This window comes from Oncorhynchus nerka, linkage group LG15, assembly GCF_034236695.1.
Source record: "Oncorhynchus nerka isolate Pitt River linkage group LG15, Oner_Uvic_2.0, whole genome shotgun sequence".
NCBI classification, from domain to species: domain Eukaryota; kingdom Metazoa; phylum Chordata; class Actinopteri; order Salmoniformes; family Salmonidae; genus Oncorhynchus; species Oncorhynchus nerka.
This window is the reverse complement of record NC_088410.1, coordinates 85,657,502-85,678,632: the sequence shown is the minus strand read 5'-3', so window position 1 is coordinate 85,678,632 and position 21,131 is coordinate 85,657,502. Positions and strand designations below refer to the sequence as shown.

The 21,131-nt window shown below is 43.2% G+C and overlaps 5 protein-coding genes across 11 annotated transcripts; 2 read left to right on the top strand and 3 right to left on the bottom strand.

Annotated features, from left to right (window-relative positions):
• Window positions 1-1,187, bottom strand: LOC135560253 (F-box/WD repeat-containing protein 7-like). The gene is made up of 2 exons (XM_065001980.1): window positions 312-1,187; window positions 1-238 (listed from the first exon to the last, which is right to left on the bottom strand). Exons 1-2 carry the CDS (start codon window positions 1,185-1,187, stop codon window positions 209-211), a joined length of 906 nt encoding a protein of 301 aa, XP_064858052.1. The 3' UTR covers window positions 1-208.
• LOC115143441 (WD repeat-containing protein 82-B-like) lies at window positions 1,123-6,836 on the bottom strand. Its single transcript, XM_029683883.2, has 7 exons — window positions 6,472-6,836; window positions 5,985-6,032; window positions 5,456-5,522; window positions 1,899-2,015; window positions 1,635-1,790; window positions 1,399-1,472; window positions 1,123-1,210 (listed from the first exon to the last, which is right to left on the bottom strand). The coding sequence occupies exons 4-7, from the start codon at window positions 1,932-1,934 to the stop codon at window positions 1,204-1,206; spliced, it is 273 nt and encodes a 90-aa protein (XP_029539743.1). The 5' UTR covers window positions 1,935-2,015; window positions 5,456-5,522; window positions 5,985-6,032; window positions 6,472-6,836; the 3' UTR covers window positions 1,123-1,203.
• Window positions 6,837-6,922: 86 nt separating this feature from the next.
• glyctk (glycerate kinase) lies at window positions 6,923-10,684 on the top strand. 3 transcript variants are annotated; one of them, XM_029683869.2, is made up of 6 exons: window positions 6,923-7,090; window positions 8,223-8,275; window positions 8,541-8,919; window positions 9,010-9,161; window positions 9,284-9,459; window positions 9,586-10,684. In XM_029683869.2, the coding sequence occupies exons 3-6, from the start codon at window positions 8,564-8,566 to the stop codon at window positions 10,480-10,482; spliced, it is 1,581 nt and encodes a 526-aa protein (XP_029539729.1). In that variant the 5' UTR covers window positions 6,923-7,090; window positions 8,223-8,275; window positions 8,541-8,563; the 3' UTR covers window positions 10,483-10,684. The 3 variants fall into 3 exon arrangements, with proteins under 3 accessions (XP_029539729.1, XP_029539730.1, XP_029539728.1); XM_029683870.2 differs by lacking the exon at window positions 8,223-8,275; XM_029683868.2 differs by lacking the exon at window positions 6,923-7,090 and having other exon boundaries at window positions 7,103-8,275.
• Window positions 10,685-12,870: 2,186 nt separating this feature from the next.
• LOC115143439 (T-cell leukemia translocation-altered gene protein homolog) lies at window positions 12,871-14,813 on the bottom strand. The gene is made up of 3 exons (XM_029683880.2): window positions 14,413-14,813; window positions 14,213-14,267; window positions 12,871-14,063 (listed from the first exon to the last, which is right to left on the bottom strand). Exons 1-3 carry the CDS (start codon window positions 14,621-14,623, stop codon window positions 14,021-14,023), a joined length of 309 nt encoding a protein of 102 aa, XP_029539740.1. The 5' UTR covers window positions 14,624-14,813; the 3' UTR covers window positions 12,871-14,020.
• A 327-nt stretch (window positions 14,814-15,140) lies between these two features.
• On the top strand, window positions 15,141-21,030 carry LOC115143433 (vacuolar fusion protein MON1 homolog B-like). Of its 5 annotated transcripts, none has more exons than XM_029683864.2 (6): window positions 15,141-15,244; window positions 16,548-16,648; window positions 16,855-17,484; window positions 17,624-18,416; window positions 19,500-19,647; window positions 20,024-21,030. In XM_029683864.2, exons 1-6 carry the CDS (start codon window positions 15,207-15,209, stop codon window positions 20,243-20,245), a joined length of 1,932 nt encoding a protein of 643 aa, XP_029539724.1. In that variant the 5' UTR covers window positions 15,141-15,206; the 3' UTR covers window positions 20,246-21,030. The 5 variants fall into 5 exon arrangements, with proteins under 5 accessions (XP_029539724.1, XP_029539723.1, XP_029539726.1 ...); XM_029683863.2 differs by having other exon boundaries at window positions 16,810-17,484; XM_029683866.2 differs by having other exon boundaries at window positions 15,202-15,271; window positions 16,810-17,484.
• The last annotated feature ends 101 nt before the right edge of the window (window positions 21,031-21,131 follow it).

Below are 21,131 nucleotides of genomic sequence, written 5' to 3'. Positions count from 1 at the left end.
CTTGTTAAAAAATAAAACATTTAATGTTACAAGTATAAAAAGAACACAAAAATCGGACAATTTATATTCCTGAAGTTCTACATACTTACAATCAACTTGAATTGGCAACACACACACACACACACAAAGAGCTGGATGTGCTGACGCCTGCTGGTTTTAAATGGGATCTCACGTTGCCTGTGGCTTCCATAGCTTCTCGCCCTCTCAATCAATCATCAATAGTGGGGAGCCAGAATGCCTGCAGAGGACAAAACAGATTTACTGAGCATTCTGTATGTGAGATTGTGTGTTTTCAACAGAACTAATCTTACCATGTTTGAACAGGCACTAGAAAAAGTCATGAATTTGGGGTTGAACTGAAGGCAGGTGACGGGACCCGTGTGCTTCCCATCCAGAACAGCCACCTTCATCCCACTCTCTGCATTCCACATGTGGATCTTCTCATCCAGAACAGCTACCTTCATCCCAATCTCTGCATTCCACATGTGGATCTTCTCATCCAGAACAGCCACCTTCATCCCACTCTCTGCATTCCACATGTGGATCTTCTCATCCAGAACAGCTACCTTCATCCCACTCTCTGCATTCCACATGTGGATCTTCTCATCCAGACCAGCCACCTTCATCCCACTCTCTGCATTCCACATGTGGATCTTCCCATCCAGAACAGCCACCTTCATCCCACTCTCTGCATTCCACATGTGGATCTTCTCATCCAGAACAGCTACCTTCATCCCACTCTCTGCATTCCACATGTGGATCTTCCCATCCAGAACAGCTACCTTCATCCCACTCTCTGCATTCCACATGTGGATCTTCTCATCCAGACCAGCCACCTTCATCCCACTCTCTGCATTCCACATGTGGATCTTCCCATCCAGAACAGCCACCTTCATCCCAATCTCTGCATTCCACATGTGGATCTTCTCATCCAGAACAGCTACCTTCATCCCAATCTCTGCATTCCACATGTGGATCTTCCCATCCAGAACAGCCACCTTCATCCCACTCTCTGCATTCCACATGTGGATCTTCTCATCCAGAACAGCTACCTTCATCCCAATCTCTGCATTCCACGTGTGGATCTTCCCATCCAGAACAGCCATCTTCATCCCACTCTCTGCATTCCACATGTGGATCTTCCCATCCAGAACAGCTACCTTCATCCCACTCTCTGCATTCCACATGTGGATTTTCCCATCCTCAGAGCCTGAGACACAACCAGCGTCAGACCACGGAAAAACAAGAGGAAGCTTAACTACTGTTTTAGTGTGTGTAATGTTTCCAGGTTAGGTGAAATTAGCAGTTTCAAATAATTACTACCAAATTGTTCTATGGTAGAATAAGAAGACAATTGGAACTTTCATGTCTTACTTTACAGAACATAGAGCCTGTTACCTCACGATCATAATAAACTGAGAGTCAGGAGTGAAGGAGGCCTCCAGCGTCACAGCTTTACTGTTGTTGTAGCCCTGTAGGATAGAGGAGTGTCTATAAGTATAGGCCTATCATTTACTTCTTGAGTAACTTGCTCTTGTTGTGAAATGTATGTCAGTTCAAGAGTCTTTGCATTAAGTATCTAACAGAGTCCGTCTAGGTATTAAGTGTCCGCATGAATGCGTATTATCTCTCACCCCAAAGGAATGCATCACAGCGCCCTTGAAGGCATTGATGAGGCGGAGAGCACCCCCATTGGTTGAGACAAGGATGAGCTTCCCATCATTGCTGAACTTGAGTTCTGTCAACTCACATGTACGGTCGTACTGTAGCTTGAAGGTAGCAAAAGGACCCTATAGAGAAGCCAACAAGAACAGTTACTCCATCTACCACTGACCTGCATTCACAGCTCTCAATACACATACAACTATAAAACAGAAAGCCCTGATAACTACTGTTACCTTGTCAAAGGATCGCAGGTCGTACAATTTGACCATCTCAGAGTTCACACCAGCAGCAAAAATCAGACCCTCAGGATCAAAGGAGCAAACTGGCTTCCCCTGGAGGTGCGTCAGGCCCTGGTAGTGACAGAGACAGTCACAGGAAATATATTTAATCCAGCGCAACACTACATCTAGAACAGGGATGCAAACTGGCAAGCCTCCAAAAAGGACTTCTTTTGTGCATATCATTTGAATATTTCAGGGAATAACAAGTACATATTTGAACAATCTCAATACTCTGGGAACATGTTTATGGTGGGCTGGCATTACTTAAATGATTACAGGGTTCGAATGTAATCCACAGAAATGTATTGTGCCATATCACAACGTGTTGCTGTACTCATGAGCGGCATGATTTTCAAAGTCTGAACCAGGCCTTTATTAGGCCTATTTGAGCATGGCTGCAGCTCACTGCGTTCTGGATCTCCAACGGTAACGCAACTAGCCTAAATATAGATGGTGTCATTCCTTTATCGATCAAATATTTTGTTTACTAGGTCTACTTGGTACCGCTGCTTTGTTCTGTTTGCATTCGACTGCTATATAGTATTTGTTTGTATGCATGAATAACAAGGCTACTACTTTCAGCATTTAGTTTGCATTATTTTGGTAAGACAGCGGTGTGTACAGCTGCATTCATATAGGGTAATTCACCTATTACAAACAGCCCATCTATCTTATAGGGAAAGGGGGGTATCTAGTAGAGGTTGGCCGATTTCAAGTTTTCATAACAATCGGTAGTCGCCATTTTTGGACGCCGATTACATTGCACTCCACAAGGAAACTGCGTGGCAGGCTGACCACCTGTTATACGAGTGCAGCAAGGAGCCAAGGTAAGTTGCTAGCTAGCATTAAACTTACCTAATAAAAAACAAGCAATCTTACATAATCACTAGTTAACTACACATGGTTGAAGATATTACTAGGTTAACTAGATTGTCCTGCGTTGCATATCATCAAAAATCATAATCGATCGACCTCTAGTACCTAGTCAGTTGTCCAACTGAACTTATTCAACTGAAGTGTGTCTTCCGCATTTAACCCAACCCCCAACCTCTCTGAATCAGAGGTGCGGGGGACTGCCTTAATCGACATCGGCGCCCGGGGAACAGTGGGTTAACTGCCTTGTTCAGGGGCAGAACGACAGATTTTTACCTTGTCAGCTCAGGAATTCAATCCTAAAACCTTCCGGATACTGGCCCAACCACTAGACTACCTGCCGCCCCATTAGCCTATATTATTAGCAAAACGGCCTTGCTTTAGTGTGTAGGAAGCCGTCTGATGTGCTGATACAGTGCAGCATAGATGGACTACAGATTTCACACAACCTGTCACTTCAAAAGCACTCAATGGTCAGAGTCTCGTCATTTGAACTGTGTTTATTGTGGTATAGCGTGATAGAAGCAGAATTCAATACATTTCCAATGCAAGAAGCACCAAAAATTGTGCCCCTCACTCATTTCAACCACCCCCCCTGTCACTAGATCCTCCCACCAGGGCTGGAGAGAAGCAGCTGAGTAGACTAATGTCTGGTTAGGGGGATGCAGCTGGCTGCTCACCGCTGTCACACGTGATATTATTGGATGCAGCACTCATTCTGATATATATCTGACATCACGCTCTGAGATTCTATTTGTAGGATGCGTAAGGATTCATTCTGTGTTCAGTCATTCATTTCAATATGAGAAACATACCCCATTATTATCTGTAAATAGCCCACCCAACTACCCCATCCCCATGTTATTATAATTGTTTTGCTCCTTTGCACCCCAGAATCTCCACTTGCACATTCATCTTCTGCACATCTATCATTCCAGTGTTTAATTGCTAAATTGTAATTATTTCACCACTATGGGTTATTTATTGCCATACCTCCCTAAACTTACTACATTTGCACACGCTGTATATAGACTTTTTTCTTGTGTTATTGACTGTATGTTTGTTTATTCCATGTGTAACTCTGTCGTTTGTGTCGCACTGCTTTGCTCTAGCTTGTCCAGGTCGCAATTGTAACTCAACTGGCCTACCTGGTTAAATAAAGGTGTTCTCAACTAGCCTACCTGGTTAAATAAAGGTGTTCTCAACTGGCCTACCTGGTTAAATAAAGGTGAAATAATACATGTTAAAAATTGGTGGGTGGTAATGTTCACTTAAATACTAACGTATCTAGCTAACGTTAATAACTGTGTGTGTAATCATTTGCGCTATTGAGACATACGTGCAACTATAATTAGCTTCTTATCAACTATAACCTCAGCATCATTTCGAACACAGGTTGCATTCCAAATTTTCCAGCCGGGAACAAAGTTTGTTGCGTGGAGTGCGTGATGACACAGCCGCCAGAGACGGTAACGTTAATGAATCTCAATTGTATACTCCGTGCGTTCTCTCTCCTGAAAGTCCATTGGTTGAGATATCCTGAGGTCCCACGCCTCTAACCTTCTCCAATGGTTTTGAGAAGGAGGCGAGGAGTATGCAATTGAGATTCTCCCAGGGAGAAGATTTGTTTGTGCCTCTTTTATAGCTCAATGGTGATATATGCACTTTCTTTAACGGATCTACAATATTCCCATGGATGACCTATTGAGATCAAAAAGGTGAATATCACATAAAGTGGCAAGTTTACATCCCTGATCTAGAGTCAATTGATCTGCAATGTCAAGGAGTGGTCAAGGTAGACTCTGCGATATGACGTAGAAAGCAAACAGTTTTGAAGCGCCAGGCTCAACTTCTCTGCTGTTTTGGTCCCGTGGCTACCACATTGTAAAAAGTGTGAAGTGAACTCATGCACATGTGCAGATACTGTGTGTGACTGTGAAAGCAAAGTTGTGCATCTCGTCCATCGCAATATCTGCAGTTCCGCTTCATGGCAACGTCATTTTGCTGTGTCACCCTCTAAGACCTAGTGAGTAAGGGAACACACCTGGCAGTTCAGAGACCGCAGGTCCCATAGCCGGATTGTCTTGTCTAAAGATCCTGAGATAAATGTGTCATCCACAGGGGACATGGAGAGAGCCGTCACTCTGAAACATTCATGATAAAGGTATAGAAACATCTACCTTGAGAGAAACACCTGATGTCTTGTGATCATAATCCCTAGCGGTGTATTGCCAATTTCCATGTTGTCTGTAGCTTGTGAGGTGTGGAAACACTTTGTTGCTTTTATGAATTTTGTCTTGCTGCTTTTTGTTCTATGTTGCTCTGTCTGTATGCTACGTCTTGCTTGTCCTATGTTGCTCTGTCTGTATGCTATGTCTTGCTTGTCCTATGTTGCTCTGCGTGTGCTCACTGCTCAATGATTGTCTATATTGTAATTGTTTTTAATAACCTGCCCAGGGACTGCGATTGAAAATTAGCCGGCTGGCTAAAACTGGCACTTTTACTGAAACGTAGATTAATGTAAAAAATAAAATAAACTCAAACTCTGTTAAAAAAAAACAATACTCAAGTAATAGTACAGTAATGTAGCCTAAACTACCCCTCAGATAATTGGGTTTCTCGGTCTCAATCCTCACCTTTTGTTTTGTCCAGGGAAGTACCGGATGTACTTGTTGTCATGGAGGGAGAGGTACCGGATAGTGTCTGCAATTATCATAAAGGCGTGGGGTTATGGGCCGATGACAGCATAGCATTCCCATTCATCACCATAGACAACTAGAGAGCAAGTAGAGCTTCCGATCCTGGAGGCGATGGGCACTGGGCAGGTCGGATGAGTAGACACCACCCTAGGCAAGGCAGTGGCTTGTACAGTTAGCTCCTTTATCGGGCAGAATCACGGACCCTCAAACTGTACAAACAACTACCTCAGACCAGGGTGAGCATGGCCGCCCCAGGCTGAGATTAACGCGGTCAGGCCCTGTCAGGAAATCCCCATGAACAATCTTCTATATACATACAATATTACACTCCTGAAATGTGCCAGGCCAGAGTTACATGGACAACTGCTTATCGACAGATATAGGCCAACTGATCACAAATCGCCTCACTAACATAGCATCAATTTTGTTGGAGCTGTAGACCACGGTGTTGGCTGCATGTGTGTACCTGATCAGATCCACTCCATACTTCTTACTGTAGAGGGTCCGCTTGGGTCTGGACCAGCACAGGATGGAGAGGAAAAACATTTAAGGAACGATGTTAGATTGCTGGCACAGAAACAAAGCCAACAGCCTCTGAAATCCCAATAACAATCATAATACGGGCGGTTAAAACAGCAACGTATAGTGCTAACCTCGACGAGCACATACAATTGTTAAATATCGTTATGTATTCTACCTCCACAATATACACGCTTGTGGGAAATAAGATTAAATACAATTGATAGTTTTGTTACCAAGCTAACAACCCAGACCTGCATCCGCTCAAACTCTCGATCGTGTCTTAACTCGAGCCCGGGGAATTTGCATACCGCAGTAGGCCTCACTAGTACTAACGGAGCAGATCTTAGTTACAGCACAGGGGTCGGCCTACCCTAACAGGCAGCTCGGGGGAAAAAAACGGTCGATTAATATGAATTCGATGCATGTCTTACTTTCCCTCCTGGCAATCGTATAAAACCAGGGAGTCATCGTCGCTGCTAGAAATAATGGTTTCGCCGTTTGAGCTGGAAATCAAAACAGTTGATTTTGTCTGAATTTTCTCGGAAAACCTTTGCAACCCTGAAGCTCCGCAGCACATTGTCCGTCAGCTTCATGATGGGCTCTTTGAGGGGGAGCAGACCCTCGTTTTCTACTCGAATCTATTATCTGATCATCTATTTATGTGGTTTTAAAATAGGAGCTTCACTATTTGAAGAAAAAATATATAGAACTGTGTGTTTCAAAAACTGTAAAGAAAGACCTCCTGGTACACTTGTTACACGAGTCATGTAAAAGCACCGCCTTCCATACGTCCGCTACCCGCAAGTTCCACAGACACGCGCATTAACTCTCGCGATATACAACAACTATCGCGGTACAGTCAGTTCATGTTTTGCACACAACCATAAGAGCACAGACTATAAACAAGGAAGACGCAATCAGAACGCTTTTGGATACAGACAAAAATGGAGCAGAGAAATTCTCACATTTACAATAATTGTAACTACTTATCAGTCATACAATAATACGTGCTCTGACTGTCAAGACAGAGTAACCGAAGTAGCAATGCAGGTGAGTTTGAAGTCATTGGGTTATGTAAATCGACCCCTAGCCTTGGGGTGTATTCATTACGCCGATTGCAAAACGATTTGCAACAGAAACCACATATCCAATCAGAGGGCAGGGTGGGGTATTCCCATAATACCTATCCAATCATTTTTCAGATACACTGAAAACGTGTAGCTCCGAGAACATGGTTTAAATGGCTACCTAGAAATGTCTTGCTTTTTAGTGGTGGTAGTTGTCATTGAGACATTTGCCTCCCCATCACATTACCAGCTTGCAGGTGATAGCCTAGCCAACGACAGGTGATAAGCACATGGAAAACAAATTGTGTACTGTGCTTCCCATCTTGACGTTAGTGATGTACAAGTAATAGCCAAAATAAATTAAACACTTGAGTTAATGAGGGATACAAAGTATATTGAAAGCAGGTGCTTCCACACAGGTGTGGTTTCCATTAGTTAATTAAACAATTAACATCCCATGCTTAGGGTAATGTATAACAAACAAAAAAATGTAGTTTCCCATCATTTACTTTAAGGGTGGTCTCAAAATAAACATACATCAGGTTTAAATGATGTATGTATGTGTCAAGTCACCAGATCTCAACCCAATTATGGGAGATTCTGGAGCGGCGCTAAGACAGCGGTTTCCAGCGTCAACAAAACACCAAATGATGGAATTTCTTATGGAAGAATGGTGCCGCATCCCTCCAATCGAGTTCCAGATACTTGTAGAATCTGCCAAGGCGCATTGAAGCTGTTCTGGTGGCTTGTGGTGGCCCAACGCCCTATTAAGAAATGTTATGTTGGTGTTTCCTTTATTTTGGCAGTTAGCTGTATGTGAGTGAGGTTTGAATATTCAGCACTCATCCACCCTGCCACAAGGTGGATCTATCCTCATTCCAGTCAATATTTTTAATACCTAGTTGCTCAAATTGAATACTGCTGTGTGTTTTGACCCTGGGTAGTTGCTGATTTGTACATCTAAAAAAGACAAACACGCAGACTGCTCACTTTTCCTGCCCTATGGTCAGGCTTGAGTCAATCATTACACATAGGGTACACATTCAACTTGAGTTGAGCTCTGTCCAGATTTTGCCACACTGTTTTAGTGCTAATCCCGACTCTGCAATACACAGCTCGCACACGGAGCACAGAGGAAATCCAGAGGTTCACCATACCCGGTGTACAGGTAGGCAACCTCTGTAGGATTCAGTCAATGACTTGTCAACTAAATGCAGAGACTATGGGGTTATCCAACATGTTTGGTGGGCATCTCAAGGCAAGTGACAAAGTTGACCTACTAGTTGACCTATCTGGATTCTCTTGGGTGTACTCCTTTTGGTAAATTACCAGTAAAATCATAACAGCAGAAACCGCAAAGGGTGTGGTCATAATTTACAGTACATCCTGTGATCGAGAAACATGGTTTTTGCCTTTTCTCTCCTGTCCGCTAGGTGCTCCCTGCAAGGACAGCCTGATGGCTTGTGTTGTGTCCCTGTATCGGCCTTTATCTTTACTGGCTCCTGTGGGGGTGAGGCGAGCCATAGTTTGCAGAATGTCACTGGACATGCGAGCACGGGAGGTGTTTGCTACGGCTATCGAAGCTGTGCAACCAGACATTGTGATGCGGCGGGGTCTGGAGCGTACAGGAGACACCCTCCTAGTGAATGGACGCAGCTTCACGCTAAAGAACAACCTTCACCTGGTAGGCTTTGGCAAAGCTGTGCTGGGCATGGCTGCCGAGGCAGAGAGGATAGTGGGGGACCACTTGGTGAGAGGAGTGATCAGTGTGCCACACGGCATTCAGGAGACAATACGGCAGCATGGGAAAGAGTAAGCAACTCACACTAGAACCAGATTGTTTGTGGGTGGGATGGGTTTGGTTGGTCAATTAATTCTTAATCTGTTTTAATTCCACCTCAGCCAGATGTTGTTGAAGGATGGAAGTCGCATCACAGTGATGGAGGGAGCTAAACACAACCTGCCAGATGCTGATGCCCAGAGGGCAGCCGAATGTATCAAGGAGCTGGTCAGCACACTAACAGAGAATGACATGTTGCTTGTACTCATCTCAGGTAAACTGATACCAAACTATTAAATCATGTAACTGTCACACAAACTAGTCATTACTCAATTTGAATCACTGAAGCTACAGGTTGTCCATAAATATGTACATACCGTGTGTGTGTGTGTGTAGGAGGAGGGTCTGCACTCTTGCCTGCACCAGTCCCACCAATCTCTCTTCAAGAGAAACAGGATGTTACACGCAGACTGGCTGGTGCTGGTGCCACCATTCAGGAGCTTAACTCTGTACGCCGTGCCCTGTCAATTTTGAAAGGAGGAGGACTTGCACACTGCGCTCACCCTGCTCAGGTAAGAGCACAACTGTACTAGCTCATTATAGAACTTTTACCCAAAGACCTGAACTTCTTGCACATTAGCTTTACATTCTGGTTGTATTTGGCCGAATAAAATGTTCCTGTTAACATTTTATAACAGGTGGTGGCCCTGGTTCTGTCTGATGTAATTGGAGATCCCCTGGACTTGATAGCCAGTGGCCCCACAGTGTGGACTGAGGTGTGGCCTGAGGAGATTTGGTCGATCCTTGAACGTTACGGGCTGTCCTCCTCTCTCCCTGTCTCGGTGAAAGAGGTGCTTGGACGCTCAGCTCCCCGATGGGAGGAGTCTGGAGAGCAGTCAGACAGGGCGGCACATGTTCTCAATGCTGTGATTGGCTCCAATAGCATTGCTCTGGAATGCGCAGGGAGACGTGCGCGGGAGCTCGGATTCCGTCCAGTTGTGCTGTCGCCAGGGGTGTGCGGGAACGTACAGTCTGTCTCTCGCCTTTATGGTCTACTGGCTCGCTTTGCCTGCTCCCGTGACGAGCCTCCTCCTGAGTTGCCTGCTGAGATTCTGAAGCTGGGGCCCGAGACAGGCGTGGAAAGCTGGGACTTGTGCCGTGCTATGCAGGTGCTTGGTGAGGGGCGTGGGGAGGGCTGGGGAGCCACCTGTCTGCTGGCTGGGGGAGAGCCCACTGTGCAGTTGACAGGCAAGGGGCGTGGTGGGCGGAACCAGGAGCTGGCCCTGAGAGTAGGGCTTGAGCTGGCAGGCATGGAGCTCCCTCCGAAGGGTCCCCTGTTCCTGAGTGGTGGGACCGATGGTCAGGACGGGCCAACTGAGGCAGCAGGGGCAGTCACAGACGCGGGGCTTGGCAAAGAAGCACGAGCACAGGGGCTCGACCCTGATGGCTTCCTCGTCAACAATGATTCCTTCACCTTCTTTTCACGCCTGTCTGGTGGGCAGCGGCTGCTCCTACCAGGGTTAACAGGTACCAATGTGATGGATGTGCACATGCTGCTCATCCCACCAATCCCCATAGTTGTGTCTGGTCGTTGATGAAGACAAGGGCATGGAAGCTGTCAATTACACATTTCAGTATGAATCCATACAGAGCAGACTGAGTATATTCAGAGAGCAGCTTTTCAAAGCTGACCATGACCATGATATTCTTTCCAGCAAGCCCTTTTGGAGATCCATGTTTAATTTAAAAAGCAGCAGTCAGTTATGTCTATGATAAGAATAAATACAGTAAATAGTGTACTTTTGTGTTATTTGTGAAGAGATTGTTTCTGTACAGAGCAGTTAGTCAGGCAGATATAGGCAAATATACCCAAGAATGTTCCAATTAATGATACAAGTATCAGACATAGTACACTAATACTAGATACCTTAAGGAACATTTCTGAAGATTGGATGCAGTCTAATAAAATGCCTGCCATTCTGATTTCCTATTAGATGAAAATAGGGTAAAGTCATTCCAAATAATATGTAAATGACTTTGTAATGTTATCTACCCACTAAATAAACCCCACAAATAACATAGACAATAACCTACTCTTAAGACCTTCAAGGGGGTCATATTGAGGTCATTTTGACCATAGTCCAATGACTATGGGAAAACATTTTGAACTTGTTGATAGAGCCAAGAAATGTCACAGCTGGGGCATGTCTCCGTTATTCTTGGCTATAGTGCCATTAGATTTGGTCCATTACCCCCCTGGCTGCCATTTCCCATATGACCAATAACCAGCTGCATGGGGCCATATTGGACAGGATTCACTTGGACATGTCGCCATAAAATTAAATGGTACTTACAGCCCAATGATGGTTTCAAATGTTTTAGAGGGTCTGGAAAACACAAAATGGCTCGCAAACGCCATATATACTTATCCGTTAAACTTGTGGTGAAAACATGTCAAATGAATTTTTCCATGACTAGTTCCAATAGTTTTACATGTAAACACTCTAGAAAGTCATGAGTGTTCCCTGAAGTCTACTGATTGCAATGATATGTTTTGTCAATTAAATTTTTTTTAAAGACAGGAAACCTGCCCTGTACACATCACTTTGGGTAAAACTACATAGGAATGCATTATGTCCAGCAGAGAGAGACAGGTAACCCATTATGAGACCTTTCAGTATTTACACATAGTAAAAGTCTAAACAAAGATGTCTAGCTATAGTGCCATTGCAGATTTAACCTATTATACTCAGTGGTGAATTTTGTTCACCAAATTCGACACTCATTGATCTCCATACAAAAATGCCTTGCTTGGCCAGAGAAAAAATGAAAAACACCTGCTGGAGAAGACAGATTTTGCGTCCAGTTATCCCTCTCACTTTGGACGTTCCTCTCTAATACTACAGAGATGACTTTAATCAACCAAGTTGATTTTCACCTGTTGACTCTTTCTCAATGCCACACACTTGTCACTAATTATCAGGACTGCCCTGATAGGATTTAAATACAAACTGAAGGTGTGAATGAGCCCGTCAAGCCGTTACTCAAGTTTCTTTCCAGTTGTGTTAAAAGTACATTTCCTATTTCCTTGTATATTTTAGTTACGTAATACTTTTCCTTGTTTAATATAATCATCCTTATCACCTTTACCTTTTTACATTATGCAACTTGCTTATGTCTCTCCTTTGTTTCAGAACCACACACAAATCCAACTTTACCATGTCCAACCACAAGTCCATAATAAATATGTGAACTTTGGCTCTGTCTCCTTGCTCTCTGACCGGAGCAGAGTAAATCTAGATGGTTGTACAGTCATCTCAAATAAAACTGAAGGACCTTGGCGTTACTCGATGAACGTGTCAAAAATATTTCAAGAGCAGCCTTTTTTCATCTTCGTAACATTGCAAAAATCAGAAACTTGTCTAAATGAATTGAATTATACCCCTGGTGACATCTATCCAATTAATTCCCTATCTTAGATTTCTTAGCCTATTTTTCAATGCCCATTTTGGAAATGACGCCAGGGTGGTGTAATTGACCAAATCTGCGATGGCACTACAAAAATAGTTATTTAGACATGCCTTAGCAATGTGTGAAATTTGGTGGCTCTATCATTTTTTCACATAGCTGCTGGACTATGGTCAGTGACCTCAATATGACCCTTATTAAGGTCTTAAGAGTACTTTATGATCAGATTTGTCTATATCTGGGGTAGATGAATGAGTTATTTTGATATTGTTTGGAATGATTTTACTCTATTTTCTTCTAACAGGTAGCCATTTTATTAAAAATAGCCACAATGGTTGACTGACAAGCTCCCCGGGCTGCAAAAAAAACATTAAAATGTTCCTTAAAGTATCTAGTATTAGTGTACCAAGTTTGATACTTGTATCATAATTCTTCCATTTTATGTCACCTATCTGCTGGACTAAGTTGTGTGCTAGACATCGTTATAGACAATGAAAAAAAATAACATTAGGAAATTAGAATTTGAAACAAAATTATTTATGTACCAATCAACTGCACAAGACCATAACATAAAATGTACAATCAATGTGCCTACTCCATTGGACTGCTACAGGTACCAACCTGTACCTGAGACAATAAAAAGTATTATTGGCCTTCACTGTTTAATATTTTCACAGCAATCAGAAGACAGGGCTGCGTTCAGTACAAAAAAAACATACTCCAACATTCAATCAAATGGAAACGGTGCTGTTCTAAATGGCCAGTTAAAAACAGGGAGGGGTTGGGTTGTGGAAGGCTGTCAGCATGGCCGCTTACCTTTAAATACGTCACTCACTTTCTTCAAGCATCAACCTGTCAGACCCACGAAACAGAGCAAACCTACCGCAATCTGTTCAATATCGTTTTGGGGAAACGTGTCATTTAGTACAAACAGATAAACAATGTAGCAAATGTTCAATCAAACTGAACGCACCCCAGTCTTCACTGTTTTATATTTTCATAACAATCAAAAGACAGTCATTGAGGGCTCAGGCTGTCAAGAATAAGAAATATGAATTTGAGGAAAGCTGCTGTTTGATGTAAGACCTCTATCTCTGACCACTCTCTCCACAGTAGCCTTGCTCCAGCGCAATCTTCATGGATTACTATGTAGCCTTGCTCCAGCAAAAATAAAAACAGAAACCATCTCTCTGAACAGCTCCTTACTCATACAATATGTTATGAACATAACTGCAGTCACACCAACCCACAACTCTCACAGCATTTGTTGTTGAGTCTCTCCAGATTCTGTCTAGATTAGAGTAACATTTCATGTAAATCTATATCAATCAGTGGATATGTAGCCAGATGGATATTTGAATGTCTCACCAATAAAAGGAGGTAAAATTGTACATGAGCCAGAGGAGCTAAATTTAAAAAGATATGAGATTAAAAAAGATATGGCATATGAGAGAATATCTTAGCATATTACATGGTGTTTATATCGTCATGACAACCAACAAGTAGAAACTTCTTCAGCTCAAAGGAAGCGTCCACAGGCCCACCTCATCAATGAACTCCAGTCCATTTGAAAAGGCACAACATTAGCAAGTCTGTGTCTACTCAGCAACCCTGTCTGATAAGACAGAGAGCAAATTGTATGTAGTCCAACTTATGTCCTGTCTGTCACTCACGATGTGTCTTGAGGTTGTCTCCTGCCGCACTCTCCCTGACAGATAGAAAACATTATCACAACCATTCACTGATATGAGACAAGGAAAGGTTCACACCTATAAACGACACTGTATAGTGACTGGGGAGAATAACAGTCAGTATTTGGGGGTACCTGGAGGGAGATATGGATGCTTGGACACCTACCATCCGCTCCTGTGAGGTGCAGTGTCAGGTGTGCCTCCATTCTTTCCACCAGTACCTAAACGTTAGAAAGCAATACAAGTTAGCTAGCTAGCACTTAATCGCAGCATGCCTTTCAGACATAGCTAACTAACGTTATAGAACTAAACGTGATGATGGTGGCAAATATTCGAATATGAATAACTATCTAGTTTAGCACTTACCTTGTCGGTAATACATATCGTTCACAGTGTTTCCGTAAAATTTCCAAGCAAAATGGATGGCAATGAGACTGACAACGAGCCAACTAAACAATATCTTGAATATTGACACTCTCATATCATTAGCCAGCCAGTCGTCAACAAATTCGGAAAGAAACGAAACAAACCCGTCCACAATGCGGGATAAAAACTCGAAATCCCAGGGCTCTTCCATTTTATAAAACAACACCCAAAATGTATGCTTTGTCAAAAAAACATATTTGATCTAAACCAGCTAGCTAACGTTAGTTATTAATATGACCAAGGCCGAGTAACTGTCTAAACCACTGAGGTTTACTATAGCTAGCTATATGAACAGGGGCTAAACGCGTAACAGCTAGCCAACGGGCGATGCGCTGACTGTTTCAAATCACCCCATTCGTCAAACAGATTGAGGAGGAAAAGTTCAGTCACAGATGCAATAATATTTTCTTTATTGTTATGTCACGAAACACTTTTCAATTCAAATAACCGTACTATTATAATGAGATAACCAGTATCTCATATAGCTAGCTCTTGGTACACTTAGCTACCTTTTGGGGGAGAATAGAATCCTCTGTGTCAAATCTGAAAGTATATTTTTTGGTCTAGATTTAGGGAATCGTGTCTGTACAAGGCTGCGCATTGACGGCAACCAGCACGAATCGTAAACAAACAAACAAAACTAAAAAGCGCACTGGAACGTACCCTGTCTGTGGGAGAGGGAGTTTCTTCCCTCATTGGTTTATTACTTGCTCCATCTAAATTACCATTGGACAATGAATCCCGTCACCATTGGGATTATGGATGTGCTGTTGTGAGTGGAAAAACAACTTGTTTACCAGTTAGTTATACCTTTCTACCGATGATTTAACAACGGAATAGCCAAACGTAAAATGTGTTTGTTACATTATTTCAAGTTGTGTTAGTATTGTAGCTACATTGATAACGTTAGGTATTTGCTAAAGCTACTATAGTTAACTAGCTGGCTGCTTTATTGTGTTCGGCAAACTGGAGGGTTGGGAAGTACAGTACTGGAATGTATTTAGCTGGATGTTACGTAGTGAGGGTAGCTTTAGCCTGCAATAACATCTAAATCATCTAGCTAGTTAGGTACTTCATTTAGTTTTAGTTAGATAGTTAGATATGTAACGTTAACTCATTAGCCCAAAATTGTTTTGCCTGCTAATCGTATTAATCCAGTTAGCTAGATAAAGGCATTTTAATTTAGAGCTAATGTTAACTGTGATGTTTTCTGGTCTGTATAGCGATGCATATTGGCTTCATCTGTTGTAGGAAATTAATTTAGCTAGTTAAATTAAGTTGAAGTTCAAAGCCTAGTAAAAAAAGCTAATGTTGCCAGTAACAAACGGCTAACGTTACTTAAATATGTTCCTACTGCAGGGGCTTTAATCTGATCAAGATGCTAGTCAGTGAGTGTTTGTTACCAAAACTAAACACACACTGCGTGTACAACAAATTAGGAACACCTGCACTTACCATGACATAGACTGACCAATGCTGTGTCAATGCACTTCCATCAGTGTACATGAAGGGAAGGAGACAGGTTAAAGCTTGAGACATGGATTGTGTGTGTGCCATTCAGAGGGTGAATTGGCAAGACAAAATATTTAAGTGCATTTGAACCAGGTATGTTAGTAGGTGCCAGGCGCACTGTTTGTGCGTCAAGAACTGCAATGCTGCTGGGTTTTTCACACAACAGTTTCCTGTGTGTATCAAGAATGGTCCACCACCTGAAGGACATCCAGCCAACTTCACACAACTGTGGGAAGCATTGGAGTCAACATGTGCCAGCATCCCTATGGAACGCTTTTGACACCTTGTAGAGTCCATGCCCTGACTAATTTAGGCTGTTCTGAGGGCAAATGGGGTGCGCAACTCAATATTAGGAAGGTATTCCATATTCCAAGGTACTCCATAATGACCCATTTTAGGCTTGTCCGTCTATCTAGGCATTAGTTACTTGCATTACCAGTTTGTGGCTAGCTGCGTAGCTCGAACGCTAGTGGTGTGCTGTTGTAGTATGTCTGTTACTGTTAACTGAATATCAAATGAATGACTAGTATGCCAATGAATGCTTCCTTTTCTGTGATTTACAGTGTTTGTGATGTCAACATGGAGAGAGATGACAATCAAGAAAAGGGAGAGATGGAGGAGATAAAGAGTGAGAATCCATCCTCTGACTGCACACTGTCAACTGGTAATGAAATGCCTTTCTAATAGCATGTGATATCTAATCTATAATGAAAGTTAGCTCATCTTTAATGACATCCAGCTGATATTGACATGCCTCCACTCAGTAAGTAGGGGGATCAGCAGTGTTTGTAATTATTTTACTGAGTTCATTTGTGTGATTTTCAGGTTCTGCTGATCTCACTCATGCTCTGCCCTCTGAAATTCACACAGTTCCTGAGCCTGCTGGGCCAGTGGGAGAAGACGACGGCACCAATGTGACTTTAGAGGAGCCTAAGAATCCACCTCCATCAGAAACTATGGGTGAGGAGGGGACCCAGGAACTAGAACCGGCCCCTGATCAGGAACTAGAACCGGCCCCTGTCCAGGAACTAGAACCGGTCCCTGACCAGGAACTAGAACCGGCTCCTGACCAGGTAAAAGATGAAGAGACTGATGAGTGCAATAAGACAGAATATCATAACAGTTCAGGTGGTCAACCAGAGACTGTGCCAGAAGAGGCTTCATCTTCAGCTGAGAATGTGCAGGACGACTCAGGGGAGTTTGTGGTCACTATGTTGGCCAGAGGTAAACTGGAGGAACAAGATATGGGAGTGAAGGGGATGTCCTCTACACTTTCAGAGACTGGCGCCCCAGAGGCCCCCCCATCCTACCGTGATGAAGACGTGATGGCTGAGAGCTGGAGGCAGCACAGGAAGCATGTGTTTGTCCTGAGTGAGGCAGGGAAACCAATCTACTCCCGCTACGGCAGTGAAGAGGCCCTGTCGTCCACTATGGGAGTCATGATGGCACTGGTGTCCTTTGTCCAGAGTAGTGACAACATGATCCGCTCTGTCTACTCAGGTGAGCATTTCTAGAATTTCCTTACATTCTTGACTATGACAATAAGTTACTATAGGTGTTTTTGTAGCATACTTGGCTCCTTCTGTACAGCTTTACATCGTGATGTTTCCCTGTGTCTCTACCTCTACTCTTCCCTCAGACGGGCACACGGTGGTGTTCATGCAGAAGGGTCCTCTGGTGCTGGTGTCTGTGTCAAGCAGCCGTCAGTCAGAGCAGCAGCTGCGTGCTGAGCTGCTGTACGTCTACTACCAGATCATCAGCATGCTCACCCAGGCCAGCATCACACGTATCTTCGAACACAAGAAGAACTATGACCTGCGGCGACTACTGGCCGGCTCCGAGAAGATCCTGGATGGCCTCCTCAACCTGGTGGACTCAGACCCCAGCTTCCTGCTGGCAGCGGTGCACTGCTTGCCCCTGACTTCCTCTCTCAGGGACTCCCTCAGCCAGATCCTACAGAAGGCCATCACCCCAAACCTGGTCTTCTCCATCCTCATTGCCAAGAACCAGCTGCTCACCATTGTCCAGGAGAAGACGGTGATTGAGGACACCAGGCTGGAGCCTGCTGATGTCCACCTGCTGCTCAACCTCATTGGGGCCTCCTCTGCCTTCCAGGCTGGAGAGATCTGGACTCCTATCTGCCTGCCTCTCTTTAACCCTGACTGTTACTTCTATGCCTACATCTCCTACCTGGACCCCCCAGAATGCACTGTGTGTCTGCTGCTGCTCTCCACGGATAAGGAGGCTTTTTATGCGGTGGCAGAGTGTAAGAGGAGGATAGAGTTGGCCATGCTGGCTCAGAGCTCTCTGAGGCTCATTGCCAATGCCCACTCCTACAGCGTGAGCCAGGTGGGTGTCTCAGACCTCAGGCACTTCATGTACAAGCCCTTTGATGTCCCAGACAACCACAAGCAGCTCACCCAGTTCACCAGGTAGGTGGTATGTTTTGATTGTGCCTGTATAACCTTCACCCAGTGAATGATTAAGAATGATTCACATCTGTCTTTGTCATTTTACTACTTTCTTGCATGTTTTAACTAAATAGTGTTTCTGCATTTCTGTGTTAATGCGCAGAAAGATTAGCCTACAAACATAATTACTCAAAAAGTAATGTCAAAGGGGAGATGTGGGGCGGCAGGGTAGCCTAGTGGTTAGAGCGTTGGACTAGTAACCGGAAGGTTGCAAGTTCGAATCCCCGAGCTGACAAGGTACAAATCTGTCGTTCTGCCCCTGAACAGGCAGTTAACCCACTGTTCCTAGGCCGTCATTGAAAATAAGCATTTGTTCTTATTGCCTAGTTAAATAAAGGTTAAATTAAATTAAAAATGTGTAGCGCTGCTGAGGGGAGGAGGGCTCATAATAATGGCTGGAACAAAGCGAATGGAATGGCATCAAACCTATGGAAACCATGTTCTAGGTATTTGATGCCATTCCACTGATTACATTCCAGCCATTACCAGGAGCCCGTCCTCCCCAATTAAGATGCCACCAACCTCCTGTGGTGTGTAGTACATCAAAATATGTGCCTCAGCAGGTCGGATCACATGCAGCCTCCAGTAGACCTATTGCTTATGATGGCCATATTAACATTACAGAATCATATGCATTGAAAGTGCATGATATCCATGATGATACTGATAAGATTGTATCACTCTCACTGTAAGTGAAGCATGACTTCAATTATTTCTTAATTATCTTGATTGCCATCTTTGGGTTTCTTATTAGACCAGCTGTACCAGTGAGAACCAACTTCCAAAATCTAATAAAACAGGGAAAATAAATACTCACCATGCAATGCTGTGTCTTGCAAACTGAGTTATTGAAAGGCTAACAGTCTGACTTACGTTAGAGCAGCATGATCAAAGTGGGAGAAGCAAACATGTTTTATTTTTCCAAACACACTGTTCTATGGCAATTTCTTTCTGATGTATACAATTGGCCGATATTTACACTGCATAATATCTAAGGTCTTGCCCTGTCCTTGTTTAAGACGTTTGATGTGCTGTTGATTTCAGCCCAGAGATGGAGGCTCCCTACAGCACGGAGGAGGAGAGGATGCGGCTGCTGGACCTGTACCGTTACATGCACGGTCGCATCCACAGCTCCTGCCGGCCCCTCAAGCTCATCTACCATGTGGCAGAGAGGGAAACCCTGCTGGCCTGGGTATGTCACGCCCACAGGGAATATACACGTAGTGCTACTATGGGCAGGTCTATTGACTGAAACTTGTTTTAGTCTGGAGGCTAGGGTCTCACAAACTTGCATTCTGTTCCAGAGTTTACATTGCAGTATTTGAGCTATGATGGATTGTTGCTAGCGTTCATGTTGCATACCTTTCGGCTCAATGGAACACAACAGTAATTTGAAGGAATTTGAAACTTATATATTTAAGGTTTAGTTTATTGTCATGATGTAGAACATTGGTAACTAAGAGCTGAATTGCAGTATACAGTCCATACCTAAATGAATAGACAATTAATAATAGTTGAAATGGACCTGCTAAGTCAACTCATTTCATGCTCTGTCCATTTCTCTGTAGGTCACAAGTAAATTTGAGTTGTACACTTGCTTTAGCCCCTTGGTGACTAAGGCCCGTGCCATTAACGCAATAACCAAGCTTCTACGTTGGATCAAGAAGGAGGAAGACCGTCTCTTTATCCGATACCCACCCAAGTATTCAACCACGCCCAACCCCAGCAAAAGCTCCCGCAAGTCTGACCAGCAGGACTCCACAGATAATGGCTTTGCATCTCTACTATAGAGCTGATCTAGCCCTGGCTATTCCTCTCTGTCAACAGTTTATACACCGGTTCCACTAGAAGAGGTGTTTGCCACTGACCACATCCTACATCTTTTTGGACTTCATTGAACTTTGACCACTGGACTATTGAAGGATGACTTGCCTTCTTGAAACTGACTCTATTATTATTTCTGTACCTTTATAAGAAAGCATGTTTAGTAACTGTGTTAGTGCTTTTAGGTTCCAACTTGGTCAGGAAAACTGTAAGGAGAAAGCAAACATTTTAAAATTGGCTAGTGGTGGAACTTTCAATAATATCTAATTGTTTTTATATTGTTTTATTCTATTGTGACAAAGGTGAGAACTCTTCTCGAAGGCATAATATCTGACTCATTACATACAACTATTGCAATTCAAGCTTTTGTGGTCATTGACACTGTAGCACATTACAAAAATGAAAGGAAGGACTACCTAGAACTACTCCTGAATTTCTTTTCAAATGCCTTGCCATCATACTTATTGCTAGAAACCTTAATGTTGACCGGATGACAAATAGGAAATTAATTTTAAAAAGTTTGGTTATTGGTGGCATGAACAGAATTTAAATGTATCAATGTCTTATTTTGAAATCGCATCCTCTAGACAACTGGAATTGGAAGGATTACCACTCTTGTATGTGTCTGGATAGTCCATGACATCACCTCTCTACATGTTCATTGTTCTCAGTTGATACAATTGTTTGACTGGCATGTTGTCTTTGAGGTTTAGATTGTAAATAATGCTCTGGTAATAAACATTCAGTTACATTTTTCTATCCTTAATATTTTTACATCTGTGAGACACATTTTCTCCCCACACTGTAATATTCGTTATTTGAGGATTACCAGAGTAAAGTACTTGAAGGCTA

Excerpts from the sequence above, each read along its gene's own strand:
- LOC135560253 (XM_065001980.1), bottom strand. The coding sequence starts at position 1,187 with ATGTGGAATGCAGAGAGTGGGATGAAGGTAGCTGTTCTGGATGGGAAG. Across the intron at positions 239-311 it reads CTAGTGCCTGTTCAAACATG|GCATTCTGGCTCCCCACTAT; the intron begins GTAAGATTAGTT and ends TGTCCTCTGCAG.
- LOC115143433 (XM_029683863.2), top strand. The coding sequence starts at position 15,207 with ATGAATCCCGTCACCATTGGGATTATGGATGTGCTGTT. Across the intron at positions 15,245-16,547 it reads GGGATTATGGATGTGCTGTT|TGTTTGTGATGTCAACATGG; the intron begins GTGAGTGGAAAA and ends TGTGATTTACAG. Across the intron at positions 17,485-17,623 it reads GATCCGCTCTGTCTACTCAG|ACGGGCACACGGTGGTGTTC; the intron begins GTGAGCATTTCT and ends CTCTTCCCTCAG.
- glyctk (XM_029683868.2), top strand. The coding sequence starts at position 8,110 with ATGGTCAGGCTTGAGTCAATCATTACACATAGGGTACACATTCAACTT. Across the intron at positions 8,276-8,540 it reads TCACCATACCCGGTGTACAG|GTGCTCCCTGCAAGGACAGC; the intron begins GTAGGCAACCTC and ends CCTGTCCGCTAG. Across the intron at positions 8,920-9,009 it reads ATACGGCAGCATGGGAAAGA|CCAGATGTTGTTGAAGGATG; the intron begins GTAAGCAACTCA and ends ATTCCACCTCAG.
- LOC115143441 (XM_029683883.2), bottom strand. The coding sequence starts at position 1,934 with ATGGTCAAATTGTACGACCTGCGATCCTTTGACAAG. Across the intron at positions 1,791-1,898 it reads ACCTGCGATCCTTTGACAAG|GGTCCTTTTGCTACCTTCAA; the intron begins GTAACAGTAGTT and ends GCTTCTCTATAG. Across the intron at positions 1,473-1,634 it reads CTGTGATGCATTCCTTTGGG|GGCTACAACAACAGTAAAGC; the intron begins GTGAGAGATAAT and ends TCTATCCTACAG.
- LOC115143439 (XM_029683880.2), bottom strand. The coding sequence starts at position 14,623 with ATGGAAGAGCCCTGGGATTTCGAGTTTTTATCCCGCATTGTGGACGGG. Across the intron at positions 14,268-14,412 it reads CGATATGTATTACCGACAAG|GTACTGGTGGAAAGAATGGA; the intron begins GTAAGTGCTAAA and ends TCTAACGTTTAG. Across the intron at positions 14,064-14,212 it reads GCACCTCACAGGAGCGGATG|GGAGAGTGCGGCAGGAGACA; the intron begins GTAGGTGTCCAA and ends TCTATCTGTCAG.